Source organism: Streptopelia decaocto (assembly GCF_964273445.1).
Source record: "Streptopelia decaocto genome assembly, chromosome: 17".
Classification (NCBI taxonomy): Eukaryota; Metazoa; Chordata; class Aves; order Columbiformes; family Columbidae; genus Streptopelia; species Streptopelia decaocto.
The window spans coordinates 3,882,700-3,903,098 of record NC_138672.1 but is presented as its reverse complement, the minus strand read 5'-3'; the positions used below and the strand labels follow the sequence as shown (position 1 = coordinate 3,903,098).

The following is a 20,399-nucleotide window of genomic DNA, read 5'->3' as shown; positions in this document are numbered from 1 at the left end:
ATGGGACATACACAACTGAGGGATGCACACAAACCAAGGACCTTGATTTTAAAACCTTGGTGGCTTCATGTGGGGCAGGTGTCCCATGCTGAGCTTTGTTCAGGTGGGAGAGGCACAAGCTCTGCCCAGGAGGCTGGGGGGCTCTGCTGGAGATGGGGAGAAAGGGAGGGTGGGCTGGGAGATGCAGAACAGACCCATGTATGCTCAGCCACAGCAAGGCTGGAAAACACAGACCGTAGGACTCTTTATTCTGACCATTGGCAGCTATCACCACCAAACTGTGCAGTTAGGTGGTCAGGTAATCATAAGCGCATGCAGGCAGCTGAATTTAATGGGAATGCCGTCCTCTGGGGACAGAGAAGGACACCAGCAGCTTCTGGACCATACCGCGGTTCTGCATTCACAGGCACGACCTGAGCACACAGCCTCTTGTAGGCTTAAAGCACTTTATTTCCCAGTCCCTATGGACTCCAAGCAAATGCAGAGGTCTCCTGCCCACCAATGGCTCCTCTTACACAGTGTGCAAATGTGACTGCGGAAAGAAGGCAAGGAAAAGCAAAGGAAATGAGCCTGTCCCAAAATGGAGCAGAAATGAGGGTCTAAAAAGAGCTGTGCTCCAGTGCACAGTGCCTTCTTTAAGGCCTCATACCATGGATCATCCAGATGCCCATCACCCTCCTCCCAGGGAGGCAGAAGAAGGGGCAGGTACCAAGCACCATCCTGAACTAGTTCTTACATGGAAACTTTGCCAAGTCATCAGCTGAGATGTTGTCCCCTGTCACAGGACAAAGCTCACTGTCACCAACAACTACGTGATGTAAACATAATCCAGAGCAAACATCACATTTGCAACACCATTATGTATATATTTCCCCAGTCTTTCTTGTACTAAACCCCCCATGTACTTCATTTCAAAGGCGTGGGGCTGGCACCTGCAAGTATTGCCTGTGGCTCCTCAAGTAGAACAGTGGGAAATGTCCCAGGGAGCTCCAGGGTTTCCTCAGAGTGTTTCTGCCCCCAGAGCAGCTCCTTCACCCCAAGCCGGTGGGCAGGCAGGTCTCGAAGGTGAGCAGCTTTCTGGTGAGCATCTTGCGTGTTTCATTAGAGTCACAGTTCCACTCGTTCATCCTGATAAGTCCAGGATGAGTGATTACAGCTCTGTCCTCCACCCCACAGTTTCTTCATGCTGTTGTGTTTCACAGCTCTTATTTTGGGGTTTTCCAGCCCGCTCTGGTCACCTGCCCGTGAACCAGCTCTGCTGTGTGTTGAGCGCGGTGGTCTCGATGAACTGGCAGAGACAGGGCACGCTGCTGTGCTCCAGGTGTCCCCCCACCCCGGCCCCAGGGAGCCGGCCGGTGACCAGGAGCCGCACGTAGCATCCGCTGAAGATCACCAGGAGCTGCTGGGCCATCACCTGGAACGAGCACAAGAGGTGTCAGAGCATCTCCCTGTGGGAAGAGGGGATGATACATCAAATACCATTTGCTCCCTTGTTCAAGGACTGTCCTTGTCTGGAAGAAACAGGACAGGAGCCAATGGCATATGTAACTGTCCCAGATCCCCTTCTGGTCAGCAGTGCTGGCACATTGTCCCCACGGGGGAGTGACATGGAATGACCACAGAGCCAGGCTGTTTGGGGACCTGCCTGCCCTGCCACCGCCTCATGACACTTTATCTTGCCCACAGAGAACCAGAGAGCTTCAACCTGCAGGCACATCGCCTGCACCAAATTCACTTAATAACAGTGAGCAGAAAACTAAAATAAATTCAAATCATCCCTTTTGAAGTTTCTTGCTGAGTGGGAATGAGGACACATTTGTCGCTCAGCGTGGCATAAGTCTTTGAAGGCACACTCCATGGAGGAGACAAAGGCTGGGGACATCCATGCCGCATCCCCAGCATGGACAGAGGCGCTGGGTCCCTGCACAGACCCTGGGGAGAGGTTTTCTTCCAAACAGGGACCCCCGGCCACCAGCAAGGAAAAGCACAATCCATTAATTCCTCAAGGATTAAGCACTAGCTGCTCAGTAAGCATTAACTGCTCAGCAGTGCCAGGTTTGGAGAAGGTATTTGTGGACCTCCAGGCTTCCAGGTGCTTCTACTGGTGAAAAAGGACACGTTCCCCATGGCTGGTGGCTGCTGGGATGAGTTTTGGAGTCAAGGTGCCTGGAGGGATATTTCTCATTACCTCTGGTGGGCCATCAGGAACCAGGCGGAGCAGCTCATTGCATGTCACAGGCTTTTTATTTGAGTTCCTTCCCTTGGATAGAAGAGGGGACTCTTCACATGGAGCCTCCTCCTCCGTCCCCGGGTCGGGGTGAACCACTGCCTCCATAACCACGCAGAGCTGGTCCAGGCTGCGCCGCAAGCCCGACTGGAAGAGAAAGAGATTTTGGGGGTGTCCAAAGGCAGGCAGCAGTGCAGGTTTGGGAACAGCCTTTAAAGGGCATGATTGTCTCCTGCACGTGTTTTACTCCTGGGAGTTATCATCCCGAGAGTAAAAAACAGCATTGGCCAAGGGCCGTGCCCGGCACTTGGAGCTGAGCATCTTCATCCCGCCTGCCACCAGCTGCCTCTTGTGCTGGTGACTGTTCCCAGCACGATGGTCACAGCCTGACACAGAGAATCTTGTCTTTAAAAACTATATGAGTTACATCAGTCAATATGTGAATTGGTGTATTACTGTCCATCCCCCAATCTGCATTTCTTAATTGATCCAGGGAGAGGAGCAGCCTTGAGAGGTTTGGGGGGTTGCACCCCTTCACCTCTCATGCCACAGCCATGGTCAGCAAGGGCAATTCAGCACAGGAGAGAGCAGTGTTTGTGTATTTACACACCCACATAGAGGAAAACACTTTCTGAAGGCCAAGAGGGCAAAATTTTTATACAGTTAACCCAGTACAGTGTTTACTTATTCCTCAGGCTATCCCATTTATTTCAGGAGGACAGGTCAAGGTGTCGGCTATTTCAAGTTGTGACACATGCTTTCAAAATTTGCCCTTGATTCTTGATGGCTTTCCTTTATTAAAGTTGTACAGTTAATTATCCAGATACGCAGGTACCGCAGGGTCTAAACAAACTCCTGCTGAACTGGACACCGACAGATGCAGTTTATCCACCTGTCCAGCTCCCAGTTCATAGCAGGGCATGCCCAGGAGGACACTCAAACACTCTGTTCTCCTTGTCCACCTCCATCCCACCAAAACTGGGGCCCAGGGGTGGACCTGGATGTGTCCCTAGGGGATCTTGGGCTGAACCCACCGTCATTTACCTCTCGTGTCCTCTGCAGGTCTGTGATATGGGCTGACAAGGACTGGAGGCAGCGCTCCGGGCTGAAGCGCACGAACCACAGCTGGGACAGGCAGGTTAAGGAAGGGGTTTTGCCGTGTTTCCCCCTCCCCAGCCCTCTGCCTCCATGCGGATCGCGGTACGGACCTCACAGGAAGCAGAGCAAAGGCAGGTGATGCCCATAGGATGCCCAGGACCAAGTCAGGAACCAAATCACATATTGCAGGGCTGATTTTAAGCCAAGAGTGTCTGGGATAAGGCAAGACCTCAAACTAATGGGGAAGAGAAGAGGGGTGGCAAGGAAAGGGGACATTCCCCCAGAGGGCAGCAAGTCCTCGCAAACCTGCAGCCTGTGGGGGTGACAGCTGGGATAACCCAGAGCCATTGCCCATCACTCATCTCAGTGCCTTACATCTAAATAAACTGGTGGGTCACACTGACTTAGCTCCCCTAATCCCCTTCCTCCTTTTCCTTTGTTTCTAGTGATTCATCCAATTTATTTTTTACAAAATTTACTGTACTTGGTGCTTGTCTGCAGGACAGAGGCACCACTTGCAACCCCCGCCCCAAACGCAGCCACAGCTCAAGCTGCCATTGGTAAGGGGATCAGGAACAGCATAAAAGCTGGAGGGTTAACAGGGATCTGACATCGGAGCAGAGAAAACGTAAATCCTTGGGTTATCTTCTGCCCTCAGGCAATTCTGGGACACACAGGTAAAGGTGAAGACTCGTTGGATTAGTCCTCATTTACTGAGGTATAAAACTATGCTAGTTTGAAAAAAAATGTGTAATTCAGGTTCTTAAGCATTTTCTCCTCATTCTGCCTGACTTCAGCCCTCCCCACCTGCAACATTTCCTGCCCCTGTGTCTCAGCCTTGGTTCCCTCTCCATTTCTCTTTCCTACCTCCCTGTCCATACAGGATGGGGTGAGGTCCACCAGCAAACCTGGGACACCACCTCTCTCACCGTCTTTTAACACTTTCATGCTGTCTTAAAACTCTCTTATTTGCCTAGTCCACAAAAGGAACCTCTAAAAAGCACCCAATGAGCCTCCCCTCTACTTGATTTCTTCAAGCTGCATTTTTAGAAGGCCATGAATGTCAGAAGTGCTTGGCGGCTGAAAGGCTCCATGAAACCAAATTCTCTGATGTGCCTGAAGCAGGGAGATGAGGCACCTGGATGCTGTTGGCTTAGTTTGTCTCTGCAAGGCAGAACATGAGCTCCCAGGGACAAGGACTCTCTTTTTCTCCATGTTGTGGATTTTTTTTTGCCATAGGCACATTTCTGTCACTCTGCTCATAATAAGAATCATCACTGTCATGTAGGTATAATACACTTCCAGGGATAATTGCCTGCCCAAAGGACTAATCCTCCTTCAATCCTTTAGACTCATTATTTCCAATTGCCTTTGGGCATATCTCAATTCCCAGTTATAGGAGAAGAAAAAATACCCAAATCCCTCGTACCATTCAATAGGAGAAAAAACAAATGCCAGGAAGCACACCCACTGGAAATCCTCATGAATCATAACATCAACAAATACCTCCACAGCGTTAGATACTCAGAAGGGGCATAAATGGTTCCCTACAGAAAGGATACTTGTAGGATGTTGTGTGGCCCATCCAAGGCATCTGTAATCCCCAGTATTAAACTGTGTTTGATCAAGATTTCATTGACAGCTGCCAGCCTCGCATCTGTATTCATATTTATCTGTTGGAGAATGCAGGAAAAATTACCACGCTCTACAAGAAAAGTTGGGCCAGCCTACAGGTACAAACTGCAGCTGGATAATCCCAAATACTCCATGTCTCAAAGGAAAATGGTGACAAGAGCAGTGTGCAGTCAAGGCAGGATTGTCACCAGCCATCAGCACTGGCCTGGCCACCACTAGCAGATAACTGTATAGACAGAAATCTCACCAAGGATTATTTCTCTTGCAGATAAAATGTCTGAAGTAGAATCGACACCCAATATCATGTTCTCTCTCCTGCCCCCCGCAGTCCCTGAGTTAAGGACTCCTCTCCTGAACCTCTGTGCCCCCACACATTTGCCAGGTTCCCCCTTGGAAGAATCATTGCACAGCTGTCATTAGAGGCTTGCTCCAAAATCCATTCAAATCAGTGCAAAGACTCCTCTGGATTTTGAATCAAGCCTTTCCAATATTATTTTTTCAGATCACTCCTTAGAAATTTCCGTACTCTCGTGATTCCTACAACCAAAGGATGACAACAACCATGCAGTGAATGCTGCAGGCAGGTTGCTCCTCATGGTAACAACATCTCCATGTTTCCTTCTACTGCCCAGTCTGCCTCTGTTTTACAATTTTTTTACAACTTCTGTGTGTTAAGAGCTGCCTTTTTGTCCTGGACCTCTTGCAAGGTCCAGAGCACTGCAGCAACACAAGTGAACGATGTTATTAATGACTGCACAGAGCTGATACACCAAGGACCATCGTGGAAACAGGGCAGGAGCCGGCTCTGCTGGTGAGTCCCTGGGGCTTCCCACCAGCCGTGGGAGCACAAACCACAATCACCATGGTGGCTTTATCTCCAGAGACAGCAGGCACTCAGAGCCAGCCTGCCCGGCTCCAACACCTACGGTTTAGGCATTACAACACCTAACTTGGCTGTAAAACATCCCTTGCCTGAATCTGATCTCTGAGCCTGCTCATAGAATCACAGAATGGTTTGGGTTGAAGGGATGTTCCCAGCTCCCCCAGTGCCCCCCCCGCCATGAGCAGGGACATCTTCACCAGCTCAGGTTGCTCAGAGCCCCGTCCAGCCTGGCCTGGGATGTCTCCAGGGATGGTTCATCCACCACCTCTCTGGCCAACCTGGGCCAGGCTCTCACCACCCTCAGGGACAACAATTTCTTCCTCATGTCTAACGTGCCTCCCCATACCATTATATTCTTTGTACACATCCAGGAGATGACCTGGGTCCCGGCACCTTGGTGGGAAGGAGTTCTGCTCCCTGCACACACCAGCAGCCCCCTCTCACCTTCCTCTGGCGACGGTCGAGAACCAGTATCACAACGACAGTGACCAGTACAGCAGCCAGGGTCACCAGCACGCTCGCCTCCCAGTAGCGACCAAAGGAACACAGCTGGACTGTGGAGTAAATGTTTGTCCAGAGAGACACGTAGAAAACCTAAAAAACCCAGAGAGACTGACAATACTCATAAAACTATGAAAGAGAGAGAGGTCAAAGGAAGAAGAAAACTACTGGTCCCTTCTCTCAGGGTAGTACCTTGCCATAAAATTAAGTCATAGGAGATTTTAAGAGGGTGAGAAAGGACAAGAGTTCTTTCCAGCAATAAACAGGGGAAAGAAAGGACTAGAAGGACTGAGTGGGCCCTAGTTTATTATAAAAAAATTCTGGTCGACGGTGAATTATTAATGATGATTCATACTGGGAAGGATTTCAACCGAGTTCTTCCATTTAGATAAGAAATGCATTCACTGATGCATATTGATAATAATTCTAACAGTCCCTGTACTTAGAAAGCTCCTATGTTAAAGCACTCAGGTTGGTACAGAGACTACTCAATTGTACTAACACTAAATTGGTGAACACTGACACTGGGCTCAAGGACTGTGTTAAGGACTGACAAACTTGGCCTTTGCATAAGGAGAGGCAAAACTGAATTAATTTGGCCTTTACTTCAGAGAGCACGCATCTGAGCAGGAGATTGCCTGGAAACAAATATGATGTGTACAGCACTGCGTGTCACAGCATCATCTTGCAATAATATAACTCATTTGCATTAAACAGGCACCAAAACCCTCAAAACACTGAGCACCAATTCCTACAATATTAGCGAAAGGAGAAGATATATACAATGGCTATTTGAAAAAATAAACACAACTACATTAAGGAGTCAGATTTTATCACACCCTTGGCACACTGCAAAGTATGAGCCGCACAGTAGCTGCTAACGGTTGGGGTCTCTGGAGGAGCTTCTCTCACCAGAAGAAGAGAAGCAAAACTAGACAATTACCTCAGTAGCCAAAGTTAATTGGTCCATTGGTCTAAATTAGTATCAGGACCAAAATATCTACAGATTTTTTAAATCAAGTTAAAAAAAAAAAATCCTGATGTGGGTACTACTGCCTCAGCATCTGCTGGTTATTCAGCCATGGACAGCCTGCTTTGGTGGAACTACCCGCAGGGGGTGGGCAAGGTGCCTTGCCCTCCATCTACAGAAAGTCTGTGAACTGGGGTTTCCAAAGGATGTGTGAAAACCAGCATCTCCTCCTCACCCAAACCTCTCTCCCTGGGCATAAGAACCCCACGTGTAGGTCCTGATGCATCTCAGCGAGTGCATATCTATGGCAAACCTGCGAGACACCCTGCTGTCCTTACCACGGCAATGGCTATCTGGAACGCCCTGGAGTTGTAGAACATGTACCGTCTCACTTCAGGCTTCAGGACAGCATCCTGGATTAACCTTCTGCACTGATCCGCTGCCACCTGCTCGGGGAGAAACCAGAAAACGAGGGTCACCCTCCAGTCTGGGGCTCCTACCCCATCAGAATCAGCTTGGGCCAGGCTGGTGCTGCAACAAAACGCTGTGTCCCAGAGCACCTTCCTGCAGAGAGCACCTCCAACCCCAGCCATACAGCTGTCACACACCAAAAACTTGTGTGCTTGCCCCATCTGCAGGGAGTCAGATCTCCCTGGAAAGTGCAGGGAAAGCCACAAGAAAAAACACCACCTTTTTATGACAAAGGATAAGACAGATTGTCCAAAGGATGCTGCCTCCCAGAGTGACTTTTTGAGCAATTCACTGTGGAGCAGGCTTCTTCATGAAGGTTTAAGCCAAGCCTGTTACAGGTGACTTGCAGTCCATAGACTAAAGCTGACCTGAAACAAGCCACTCAAGCCAAATAAAAAGATGAGCTGTCCGTCACATGGGTGCAAATGCAAAAGATGCTAATCCAGCCAGCATCCATTCCTACAGGGCTCCCAGGGGAGATTACACATGAGGAGCCTACCTGAACCCCAAGGGACTTCAATTTCTCCGCACAAAGCTCCATGTCGAAGGCGGTGGCCGAGCAGTTGTTGTCCATGCGGAGCACCAGGAGCACCTGGCCATCGAGGGGTTCTGCAAGAGCCCAAAGGAGTCATGAGCATGGGTTTTTCTCCCAGCAGTGAAGGAACACATGGCAAAGGGAATGCTGAGGAACACAAACCACTCCAACATGTTTTAAATGGACCGAGAACCCCACCTTGCACATCACAAAGAGCTTTGGGAGCAGCACAGTAGCTGATATCGCCCGTAAGAAATCAACATACAAAACAGGAGGAAACTCCAAACAGGTTCCAGGAGTGAGCAGGGATAACCTGATGCTCTGATCTTCAGCAGGATAATGTCCTGCCTCTCTGATCTCTAACTGAAATGACAATTGACTCAAGCTGTCCCTAACACTATCTGCCTCATTGCCTACTCACCCCACCCACCACAAGAAAAAGCTTGAGCAATCAAACCAAGGTGCTTTCCAATAATCCCATTGTCTGGGATGCAGCAGGGCTGCCCTGGAGCATAAGCTCCATAGATGCTCCAGCATCCAGGTCTCCAGTCTCACAGTGCTCCTGGGCTTTGCTCCAGGCTCTCAGCTTCCCAGTTTCAGCTAGCACTAGGATCAGAGATGTAATCCAGAGACCCAAGCTGCAACCAGGAGCCCAGAAAGTGTGAGGACAGCCTGTCCTGGATTTGAGGAGCCGGCTGCTGGGAGCTGAGGCAGAGCAGCCTTGGATCGGCACAGGAGAGCTGTGATCTCCAGGCATCCCATCTGCCGTTCACCTGGGGTTTACACAAGCTGTGCTGTGTCAAGAGAAAGAGCTCGGGTCTAAGGAAGTGGCGTGTTCATATGAGATCCTGTTTCACTGAAACGTTTCACCATTTTTCCTTCCCCTTTGCAGATCTGGGGTCAGGCAGGTGTCCCCTGGGGCTGCTCCTGCTGCCACTGCGGGTGCTCACCCGGCTGCTGTGCTGGCTGAAATACAGCACACATTCACCATCTCTTCTCTCCCACTTACACCCCCATCCTCACCATCCCTGCGCTGCTCAGCAGCACGAGATGCCAAGTGAAAGGAGGGATTTATATTACAATACAGTACGACTGCATCGAGTCAAAAAGGGATGAGTAGATGCATCTGAAACCTCCAGGATAACAAGATCCTGTTTGTTTGCTGAGGTTTATCTCCTCCCGACACAGAGCAGTGGAGGCGGTGAGTATAAAGCAAGAATAAAACCCAACGGCCTCAGCGCTGGGCTCAGCTCTCCTGTTCTCTGTGGCTTGGATCAAGCTGCTTGGCACCAAGTCGAGCACGTGTGGTGCCAAGCTCGGGCACCTGGGATGTGCAGAGGGGCTCAGCTCCATGGGCTCTGCTGGACTGACAAGAGCTGCAAAAACCGAGTGAGAACAGTCACCCGTGGCGCTGCCTGGGGTCTCTGCACAGCACCCGGGGCGGTTTTGGAATCTGTGCTGCAGCGATGGAGGAAATTGTTACCAGGGTCAGAAGGCACTTAAAAAACCCCACAGGTCAAGTTTCCCAAATATTCCTTGACTTTTGAAGGCCAAAAGAGGACTTTTGGGGTCCTGATTTTTAGTAAGTGGATGTCTATTCATGCCCACATATCAGCCCTTCCAAAAAAATCAAAGTGTGCCCATCCCCTTCCTGAAATACTGAAACATCCTTAACGTTTAGTTACTTTTGGAAATGAGGTGCTGTTAATAAGCTACTTTGGAAAATTTGTCTTCTGTTATTTGAAGGGCACTGTACTCGGTGCTGCCTTTCTCCTTATCGTCATCAAGTTGCTCGCTTACCTTGCACCCACGGCAGGGATCCTTCCGTTAAATCACTCTTGTAGAGGACAGAGGAAAGTGACCCATTTTTCTCAATTCCATCAGCTTGGGTTTTATGGGCCATGCTGAAGGTTCCTCTCCTCTGTCGTATTGTCAGAAATTCAGCACGTTGTGTATCTGCCTTATCTTTCAGTGCTAAGAAACATGGATTCAGCCCAAGGCAGCCGGCTCGCTCTTCTCATTGGGGGCCAGATTGTGAAATCCTCATTCACACTCCCACTGACAGCTTCCTCGATATCCTGCTTTCCGTAAGCAAGGAGGCATTTTCTAGCCCTGAAAAGAGGAAAAGAAAATTCCACATCTTAGAGAGACAGAGAGGTAACAGCACCGATCACTTGGGTGTTCTCTGCTCTTTGGACCCCACTCCCTGTGGGTGTTACCACCAGGTGGGTGTTAGCGAGACACAAGTGCAGTACATACAGACTCACCCTTTGCTGCAATTACTTTTTAACTAATAGGTGAAAAAGTTATCCTTCAATAGTCCTTAAATTAATCCCAACATCTTTAAATATTCATATTTTGTAAGCAATTATTCAAGGAACAGGAGGGATTTGTCTTTCCAAAGCCAACAGATGTTTTGGTGCTACCTTGAGTGGGCGCTCTCAGAAGAAAGTGGAGCTGTGGGCACTGTGCCCACAGGTTTTCCAGGCAAATGCTGCTGCTGTAGGTCTGTAACCTACTGCCAGGACCTGTGGGCGGCAATTAAAGCAAATGCTCGGAAGACTCTGGAGTTTACTTTTCAATTATCTTCCACTCCTGTGGTTCAGCTGCGTCCGCACTGACTCTCTAAAACTATAATTTACTTTTTAAAACCTCAGCTTGGTCTTATTTTTGCACCAGGAGCCTGTTGATGTCTCCTGGTGTAAGGGTCCCTCGCAGAACTCATCCATTCTCCTTCCAAAGAGGATTGCTTTATTTTTGACCGAAGGTTGTTGATGCAATTACCCCCTTGCACAAAGCCGGGATAAGTCACCAGCTGAAGGAGTGTCAGAAAGAAAACTGAGGCAAGAGAAACAGCATGAAAGGTTTTTCTGATCTTTAGAGGGCTGAAAGCTCACGTTTAAAGGAATCAGGCCATGGTACACGTTGCACAAGAGGCGTGCAGCCTGCGTGTGTACACGGGATGGGCACAGCACCTGCGTGTCACCGGCACAGGGTGAGTGTGACTCTGCAGTGCAATCTCCTTGCAGGTCATGGGCAGGCTCGTGTTGCAGAGCACGGCTCCCAGCACCCAAAGGTGGACTCAAACAGTGAATTTTCTCACTCCTTTCCCCTTCTGCCTTCGATCCCTTCAGGTTAGCATCTCGCAGAAGGGAAAGCAAAAGGCAAGACAGACCCACACAGAACAGAAGCAAAGCAGAGAGTGAAAAACTACAAGAAACAGAAGGAAAACCTAATTGAAACCTACCACCCTGTCATTGATTCATCTCTAATTTAACGTGACAGCAGCAGGGTTCTCTTAGATGTGGAGAACTTTGAGTCCCTGGAGGACAGACCCCAGAGGTGACAGCGAAGGCTGCGGCAGGGCCAGGGCAGCTCAGCCTTCCCCAGCCGGGACAAGCTTATTGCCAAAAGCAGCTTTGCTTTTACCTCTTCACGCAGCATAGATTTTGTTTGGCTCCATTGCCTTTTACTGCAGAACAACTGCCTGTTTTTAGAGACTGGTCCCCCAAACCCTGCTCTGCCACCTCCTGTGCTAATGCGAGGGGCATCTTCTCATCTCCCGCACTCCCCAGGCTCTGTGTCCCTCTAAATCTCACCTTTATGCAATGCCAACATCTTTCTAGTGACTTTGTCGCCTTTAGGCTATGGACTTTCTTTTTAAGACACCTCCAAGCCCTAGCTAAACAGCAAATAAACATGCAGAAAGTCTTTCTGCATCACTTCCAGAGCGATCAGCAGGAGCTTACCTGGTCCAGCTCACCTCCTGCTCCTGGGGACCTGGCTCAGCTCCCTCCTCCTCCTCTCACGGTCCTTTATCTGCCATCGTCCCGCTGCGCACAGCCCAGGCGCCATGCTGTCCCACCGCCGAGCAGGGAGGCCCCCGGTCCCACAGCCCCAACACACATGAAGAAGGTCACGTTCTTCCCCGTGTCTCCCGGGACTAAGCAGGCGCAGCTCACCCAAGGCAGGAAGCCTTCGCCCCCGCGCTCCCTCTCATCACCCCGAGCCGCAAGCACCAACTTGCAAAATTTCCCTTGTGCATGTGACTTTTCCCCTGGGCTGGTTTCAGAACCCTGGCTTAACCCTCTAGAGTTCCTCAAAAATGTATCCTCACCGCAGGCACAGCCTTGGGAGGAGATCCCACGCAGGACTTAGGCTCAGCTTTTGCAGGTCCAGAGCTGGACCCTAAGGCAGATGAGCAGAAGAGTAGCACAGACAGAAGGCTGTCCTCCTCCTCCTCCTCGATCAGACAGACAGACTCACAAAGCAAAAATCCCAAAGCTGTGCCAGATTAGTTGTCGTGAATATAGTAGTGAAAGCCAAGCATCGATGACTGGGCTGGAGAAATAAGAAGCGAATGAAGACCTCAAGGCTGAGGACAGATCACTGTATATTTAGCAAAAGATCATGTTAAAGCACAGAGAAACAGATAACGTGAAGGGTGGGAATTGCAGTTGTCCTCAAAACAGGAGGCTGTGCTGATATGGAGGGCGGGTGTGAGTTTCCTCTCCAGCTGCTGGACTCAGCAGAAAAGCAGGAGACTCGGACACAAGGTCAGATGGACCCTCAGAACAGCTTCATGCGCTGGAGAAATCATTCGCTTTCATGCAAAGAGACGAGCTTGGGAGACACCACAGGAGAGAAGGTTTCGTGGTTTCATGGCTCAGTGAAAGCCAGAAGATCCATGGAGGCCTGGAACAGAGTGAATCGAGTATCTTAGTGACTGTTAGTCTTAGTGAACAGTTTCAAAAAGTGAGAAGAAAAAGCTTCATTGCGGCGCCTGCGTACAGTTCCGGAGAAATTGCCGTTTTTCTCTTGGAAGGATGAATTTCTGCAACCCCGCTTGGTCCAGACATTGCTGAGCAATGTGCTCATCACATCACGTGGCCGCGTGGGGAACAGAACTGACTCCAAAACCACTTAACCACACGGGATCCGGTTACACTGGAAACCGGCAACTCACGTGGTAAGTCGTTCAGGTACTGAGAAATATCAGATAAATCTTCTTGCTGTTATCAGTAGCTCAAGGCCCAGCTCTAATCCCCGCCCAAGATAGGGCTATGCAAAGCTTTAGGTTGTATTGCAAATGCTCCTCATCAAAAGCTTTGGCTTTGTTTCCACCTCTTTTCACCCACACAAGGATCCTGACGGAGGGGGAATTATGATGACCAAAGTGCACTGTCAGCTCATTGAAGAAAAATGCCAGGGGCAAAACTCTGCAGAGGCAATAAACTTGAAAGCAATACCCGTAATTACCTGCAGCACGCACACCATACAGCTCTTGCTTAGCCAGACGTGCATGTATGGGTTGACAATTATCTAAGGAACCAAGGAAGAAGTTCCACAGCAGCTTAAACCAACAAAAATGAAAGTCAGGGTTCTCTAGTTGTTTCTCCGAGATGCTTTTCCACCCAACAACCTCCTTGAACTTGCAGGTCTGGCCCAAAGGAGATGCTGGATCTGCAGGTTGGGTCATGAGGAGTCCAAGTCTCTCAGCCCAACTTCAGAAGTGTTCACCAAAGCACATGCTCAGGAACCTTTGGCAGGTGTTAGTTTTCTGATTATCCTACTTGGTGCACAATTTTGATGATTTTGTTTGGCAGGTGAGACCCTACCAGGTATCTTCTCAATCCAAGCAGGTATCCATAGCCACAGGTCCCACAGAATAGTCTATAAAATATTAAATGATTAATATATTCTAATAAACAGCACATTTTAGGTTCCAGCTGGACAATAAACTGCTATTGTATCTGCACATATGCACTTATATCTGGGCTTCTGAAATGCAAGGATGGGTCTGTAACATTCCATCTCACCTATTAATGGACCCACCAGGGAGAACTGTAATTAACAACAAATACAAAGTCAGTCAATAAACTGGAAAGACTTTTGGGGAGAGGCAAAGGTTCACAAGAAATAGGGAACTGTGTGTGAAACAGAAAGAGGAGACTGGCGGGATCCCGGCAGACCGGAGCTGACACCCTCTGAATCCGGCCCTGTTTGAAAAGGAAGGTCTGCCAAAAATTGCAATGGGAATGAACTGAGAGTGAATGAAAAATCAGACTTGTCTCCTCCAGGAAGCACCATATCAGCTGTACCTTTGACTGGCAGGGGATCTGGGGATTCATTTTTATACAAATTCAGAGTTAAGGCAGCTTGAGGTTTGTCTTGAGCTTTACTCACTGGTATCTATGAAGAACCAAGTCCTGACTTCACATAAACCCACAGCAAAGCTATTTGCAAAGTCTCCCTCTCTCACTTCACTTGCTCTTTGCCTATTTTCTGCTCCCCAGTCTTACCTCTCTGAAAATTAAATGATGAGGTCCCACTGCAGCTTTCTCAGGAAGGGACATTTTCCCCCCAGCATGGTGACACCAGCTGCCAGGGCCCGTGGTTATTAGGGGACAAAACCCACCTGCACAACATGGGGACAGCAGGACTCCAGCCTGATAAAAATCAATTAAATACAAAATATTTCCCATTTCAAGTGAACCCAATTACTTCTTCCAGCCCCAGTGAATCAGGTGAAAAATAAACATCTGTCCTCTTCAAAACAATCTAATCTATTTCAAGATTTCTCCATCCAGACTAAATAATCCCTTACCTCCCCCCGTCATCACTCTGAGCCACATTTCCCAATCCCATCCAGGCCTTTCGATGGTCTATTCAAAATACAATTTATTTTCATGTCTTTCAGAGCTCAACATCCAAACAGGACACAGAGACTTGGCCACATTCATGAGCATAACAACTCTCTCCCTTTCTTTCCTCCATCTTACACCGGACACTTGTATCAATACTACATTTCAAAACCAAAGCATTTGCCAAGTCTGGGGAGTTCACCCTCATTTTCACCATTTCTGCAGTGCTGGTTATTGCTTGCTCGGGGTTTGTGTATTTCATTTCTCCTTTCTCAGTTCAGCTTCTCCATTCTCATCGGGGAGTTTCATGCTGTTGGTTGCAGATCATTTCTTCCATTTATCAGGATCATTTTGAACTATAATTTATTCCTCCGTACAGTTTGTATCTCTTCCCAGCTTGCTGCCCTGGACACATATTATAAATGTACTCCCTATTCCATCATGCTGCATTAATGAATATATTACAGCTAACCTGCTTCCAGGAACAAAAAGAATTGCATTTAAGTGCTTTCCCAGACTGACAGTAACCACCGATGCCTCCTGTCCTCTGGGATAACCTCATCCTCTATCACATTCGCAACATCATTTCTTAGATCGCTCTTCATTAATCCAAATACCACTGATTTAAATACCGAGACATATACCTATTAGCCTGCTTTTTCCTATTCTGACTCTGAAGACCCTGTTTTCTCTCTATACTTATTACATTATTTGATACACCTGTTTTGCAAGGTTTGAGAGGCTGATAACACACCACTGTTATTCCTGCTTTATTTGCAAGGTCTATGTGCGATTGCAGCTTCTCATGTTTGCGGCTCCGCACTTTGCAGCGGCCAACAGGCACATCTCATTTTCTTTTGAGGAAACCGCATTTTCAGTGGATAACTGTTCCATCTTTCCTTTTTTCCACTGAGCTTTAATGGGGAGAACAAAGCAGCCAAAAGCCTTGTCTTGCCCTTCCCCTCCTCCTGCACGCAAAGTCTTTTTCACAGACTCTGGGTTGGGTTTTTATTGTTGTCAAACAGCTCAGCAAAGCTGACAGTCATTAAATATAAAAACTTCATTTCACAATATCGCTAAATTATATATTTCAAATGAAAAATGACACTTGCTTAAGTCATAAAGCATGGTTCTCAGGGTTTTTTTTTTCCTCCTACTTCTGCCTTTTTCCCATGAAGACAAAGTATTATTCTTATTACTATGGTAATGCAAAAACCTCTTTCTTGCATCTTAAATTAGAAAAAGGAAAAGCTTGCTATGTGCCTTGGATAATGATTTGGCTATTGATCCAGCAGATGCTTTATTAGATTATTTTGAGACAGCTGAACCTAATTTAATACCTATTTATTTTCTATTCCTATGCCAGTCCAAGATACAATCTTCTCTGCATGAAATTAGTACTTTCTCCTTTCAACCTCAAGGAAAGATTACACTATGCTCCTTTCTTAGATTAGTGTGGAGAACTTTTTTAACAAAACATTGATCTTGAGGGTTCTGGATAGTTTTGCTTTTAATACTTTGAAGCCAAAACCTCAGCTGGGATCAGTGGGTCCTAAGCTTTTCTTTCTTATTATGCATAAATGTGAGAACCAGTGATGTCAAATAAAAGCTAAAGAGGTTCCAGATGAGGGAAATAGAGACAAAATGGAAAAATTAGGGGGTTTCCTACAGGCAGAGAGAAGGAAAAGGAATGGTGTTCTTTTTAGTTATCTATAACCTACAGAAGCTACATCAGAATGGCAAGAGAGCACGAGAGTATGAAAGTACTTAGGTCGGTCAAAATTAGGATTAAAGGAAACGGCCTCAAGTTGCGCCAGGGGAGGTTGAGGTTGGATGTGGGGAACAATTTCTTCCCCAAAGGGCTGTGGGGCATTGGAACAGGCTGCCCAGGGCAGTGCTGGAGTCACCATCCCTGGAGGGTTGGACAGACGGACATGAGGTTCTCAGGACATGGGGCAGTGCCAGGGCTGGGGTTTTTTTACAAGCAAAATTATTCTATTCTACATGCAGCTATTGTTGGGACACACCACCTTGTTGTCCACTTTTCCCACAAGCTGCCTCGCAGGCCAGCAACTGCAGATTTTCTGTAGGGTTATGCATCACCAGGGAACCCCACCAGGTGTAGGGTCGGGGGGGAAACAGCAGCAGCCCAAAGCTGTGGGTGGAAGGGAGGGGACAGGGACTGCCAGCAGCTTAGTGGGCTTATATCGGCATACAAAAAAGCCCCAGCTTTAATAAAGGTCATCAGGAATTGTGTAGAGTCCTTGCAAAAGAAGGATAAATTTAAGTTGTCAAATTTGGACTTACTGGAATACCTCGAGCGATTCGTCCCATCGAGCAGCCAGGCTGTCACTGCAGGACAGGACGAGGAACCAGCAGGAGCCACGGCATCGGGAAAAGTGAGGGTGCTCTCTTGTGGTTCTAAAACTGTCCCCATCAATCTGCTAAGGGAGTTTCTGATAAAACATCAGCAGCCAAAATTTGTCCTCTCTTAAGTAAAGCTCTCAAATTCCTGGGCTCTAGATATGGGGCTGAGGGTGATTTCCCTCCTTCCTTTCTCTGTTTGGACACTGGAAAAGAAGGAAGGAAAAAGGGCTGGAGGAACTTTGGAGTGAAAACTGCTTTCTCTGTAACAAACAAACAAAATTACCAAGTTAAATATCACACAAAATGCTCCTATAAAATAAATCAATGGTGATTGTTCTTACATCAGAGGAAGCACAACAACCCAAAGGCAGGAAGAATCATGGTCTCCTGCCACGACACACCAAGGGAATCCTCCAGGACCACATTTCATCCCTGCTGTCCATTACTGGACCTTTCTCGCATGCTTTTGGGTTTAAATGCAGCAAATGCACAAGGGATCAAACCCACACTGGCTCTGAACTGACAAAAAACTATTAATCATCATGAGACAGATCAGAGGTGACAGACTTGAGTGGGATTACAGGCTCCGATCTCCCCTCTGCCTCCCTCCCAGGGGTGCTGAGCTCTTTAACTTCTCGCTTAAACAGTGAGGAGACACCGACCTTCAGACGAGCAGCACAAGCCAAGTGTGCAGCAAGCTCTGTCAACACAGACACGACTTAAAAATTGAACTCTGGCTTCAAGCAGCACAAACGCGCGGCCTAATCACACCTCTAACCACATGTTAAGCCGTCCAGATGACACTGGTGTTCTGGTGTTAATAAGCCGTCTGTCCATCTGGTGCTTGTGCAGATAACATGTCTTCTCAATGGGATTTTAAAAGTGAAACGTAGAGACTCCATCATAAATCCATAGATAATGTCTGAATAGAAATGCCACAAAAATCACATACAAAGCATTGGTGATGAATGCAGATGTGACCGGAGCCAAACGGCACTGCATAAATCCTGACGTGATCCCAGGAAAGCACTTATTTGCCAACAGTTGTACGTGGGAGAAATCAACAGCAGCAGCCACTCACCTGGCACTGCGTGGACCAAACAAGACACGAGTCCTGAGCACTTCGTACCTCCACACAGCACCAAGGCTTTTTTCAGTCAGCATTTCTGGGGCCAAGAGCTCAAATTAAAGGAACTAGACATGGTGTATGTGCCCAAAGCAGCTTCTGGCCCTTTCTGGGGTACAGGAGCAAACTCATGTACATGGGGCCGCATCTGTGAGGGAAGATGCAGAACAATCGGCAGCATGGAGACTCCAGAGACAGATCTGTACTAGCAGCTGAGGCAGGTTTAACTCTGATTTATCAAACTTGCAGCACAAAGTCTAGAAAAATCAGATTTCAGAGGTAAGAAGCCACGTAGCCAACTCCACACCTCTGTCAGTAGCAGACTGTTCCCTGCAGAGTGTTTTTGTGGCACAGCCTGGCTTAGGCATGAAGATAGCGGTAGGTCTCCCTTTCCCAGGGCATCACAGCATAAAATGAAAGAACATCAATTTAAAATAAAATATCTGCCCAGCAAACAAATCCAGCCTTCCCAGACAGCAATCATTGGAAAGACTTTCATCTGTGCAAAGTTAAGAGTCAGGTCTAATTCTCAACAGTTAAGTTTCAGGGAAATATTACAGAAATACTTATATTCTTGCAATACACTGTTCAAAAGAGAGAGTCTTCACCTTTTGCCAAGAAGAAATAACCAGGGAAGGGTTTTTTCCTTTTCTTCTCTTATTATTCCAGAGATTAAGGATAGAAAGCCCTCATTAACAAGGGGAAACTCATGAACCACTACAAGAAAGTGGGGCACACACTATATTTTTTTCTGGATGTAGTATCAGCCTTTTACTGATAAACCAATGGATGAAATTGCTAATTACAGCCCAGAGCCAGGAGGACATCTACCAGGAGCATCACGCTGGAGTCTGAGCACCTGTTCTCAACAGGAAGAAATGTTTCATCTCCAAAGGACAGACTACAATTAGCACGGCTGTGACTTTTTATGAGGCCATAGCACCTCCTCAGTCATTAGACCAGATTGATTAAAACGGCTTTGATCCTGTTCTCCTTGTACTGACCTGGCTTTTTCCCCAGCCTGGCACATTTGACTTTGCAAGAGGCTTTTGTTTCAATTTCACAACCAATTTAATAGCTTGAATTCCTGAAGAAAGCCTTCCAAAACTACACCACCATAAAATATTACAACAGTTGGCGCTTTCATTAACTGCAGACAGAGATTCATTCCTTTGTGATGCTTTTCATCCATCCTGGTTTTCTCCCTCCCAATCACAATCAAACTCTAGAGGTCCAAGAGGCTTTTCAATGCTACACCAAGGGTGTGGGGAATTACAGGATGTTCTATTTGAGGAACAGCATCAATAAGGTCTCCTGCTTAGATCCCCAACTGCACAACTCTTGGGTGTGACCAGGTATGTGCTCATCAAGGTCTTTTTTCTGGAAAAAACAAAAGCCTTAGGCTGGACTCAACAAAAAAAGCAAAGTTACATTTAATATTCTGCTGGTGAGAGAGGAAGAAACCACCGAAACATGAAGCCTCCTGATGTATTTGTGTGTGATTAAAGAGCTAGCAAGCGATGCACAGACAACCCAAGCACACTTACTTCACACTGTTCCTGGGTACAGGATGCTGCAGGATACAGTATGACCTTGGTATAAAGCAGCAGTGACCAGTATTTGACTAAAGGAGCAATAATTACTGCACAGCACCTGGTTATCAAACTATTCCGGTGAACTGGCAACATCTTATTTCCCCTAATGGTCACTAGAACATTTGTTCCTGAAGGTTTTTAGAATAATCTGGCAGGTAAAACATCAGACTGGAGCCAAGAGGAGGAGATCTGTAATGGGGTTTTAACTCACCTGCTGCGTCCTTCAGACATTTGCTGTATCTCCTACTCCTCTTTTTATCTTGACATTCTTTTTTCAGAGTCCAGACTCCCATGCAACACAGCGAGACCTTTCAGCACCCTCAGAACAAGTGCGCAGGAACGAGACT

The 20,399-nt window shown here is 47.6% G+C and overlaps 1 protein-coding gene across 4 annotated transcripts; it reads right to left on the bottom strand.

Annotated features, from left to right (window-relative positions):
• Window positions 1-219: 219 nt before the first annotated feature.
• TMEM268 (transmembrane protein 268) lies at window positions 220-20,287 on the bottom strand. Of its 4 annotated transcripts, none has more exons than XM_082067434.1 (12): window positions 20,264-20,285; window positions 17,272-17,534; window positions 13,580-13,993; window positions 12,070-13,015; window positions 10,121-10,432; window positions 8,285-8,394; window positions 7,653-7,760; window positions 6,288-6,437; window positions 4,888-4,998; window positions 3,272-3,352; window positions 2,189-2,374; window positions 221-1,414 (listed from the first exon to the last, which is right to left on the bottom strand). In XM_082067434.1, the coding sequence occupies exons 5-12, from the start codon at window positions 10,221-10,223 to the stop codon at window positions 1,235-1,237; spliced, it is 1,029 nt and encodes a 342-aa protein (XP_081923560.1). In that variant the 5' UTR covers window positions 10,224-10,432; window positions 12,070-13,015; window positions 13,580-13,993; window positions 17,272-17,534; window positions 20,264-20,285; the 3' UTR covers window positions 221-1,234. The 4 variants fall into 4 exon arrangements, with proteins under 4 accessions (XP_081923563.1, XP_081923560.1, XP_081923562.1 ...); XM_082067436.1 differs by having other exon boundaries at window positions 12,084-13,015; XM_082067437.1 differs by lacking the exons at window positions 3,272-3,352; window positions 4,888-4,998 and having other exon boundaries at window positions 220-1,414; window positions 20,264-20,287.
• Between the last annotated feature and the right edge of the window lie 112 nt (window positions 20,288-20,399).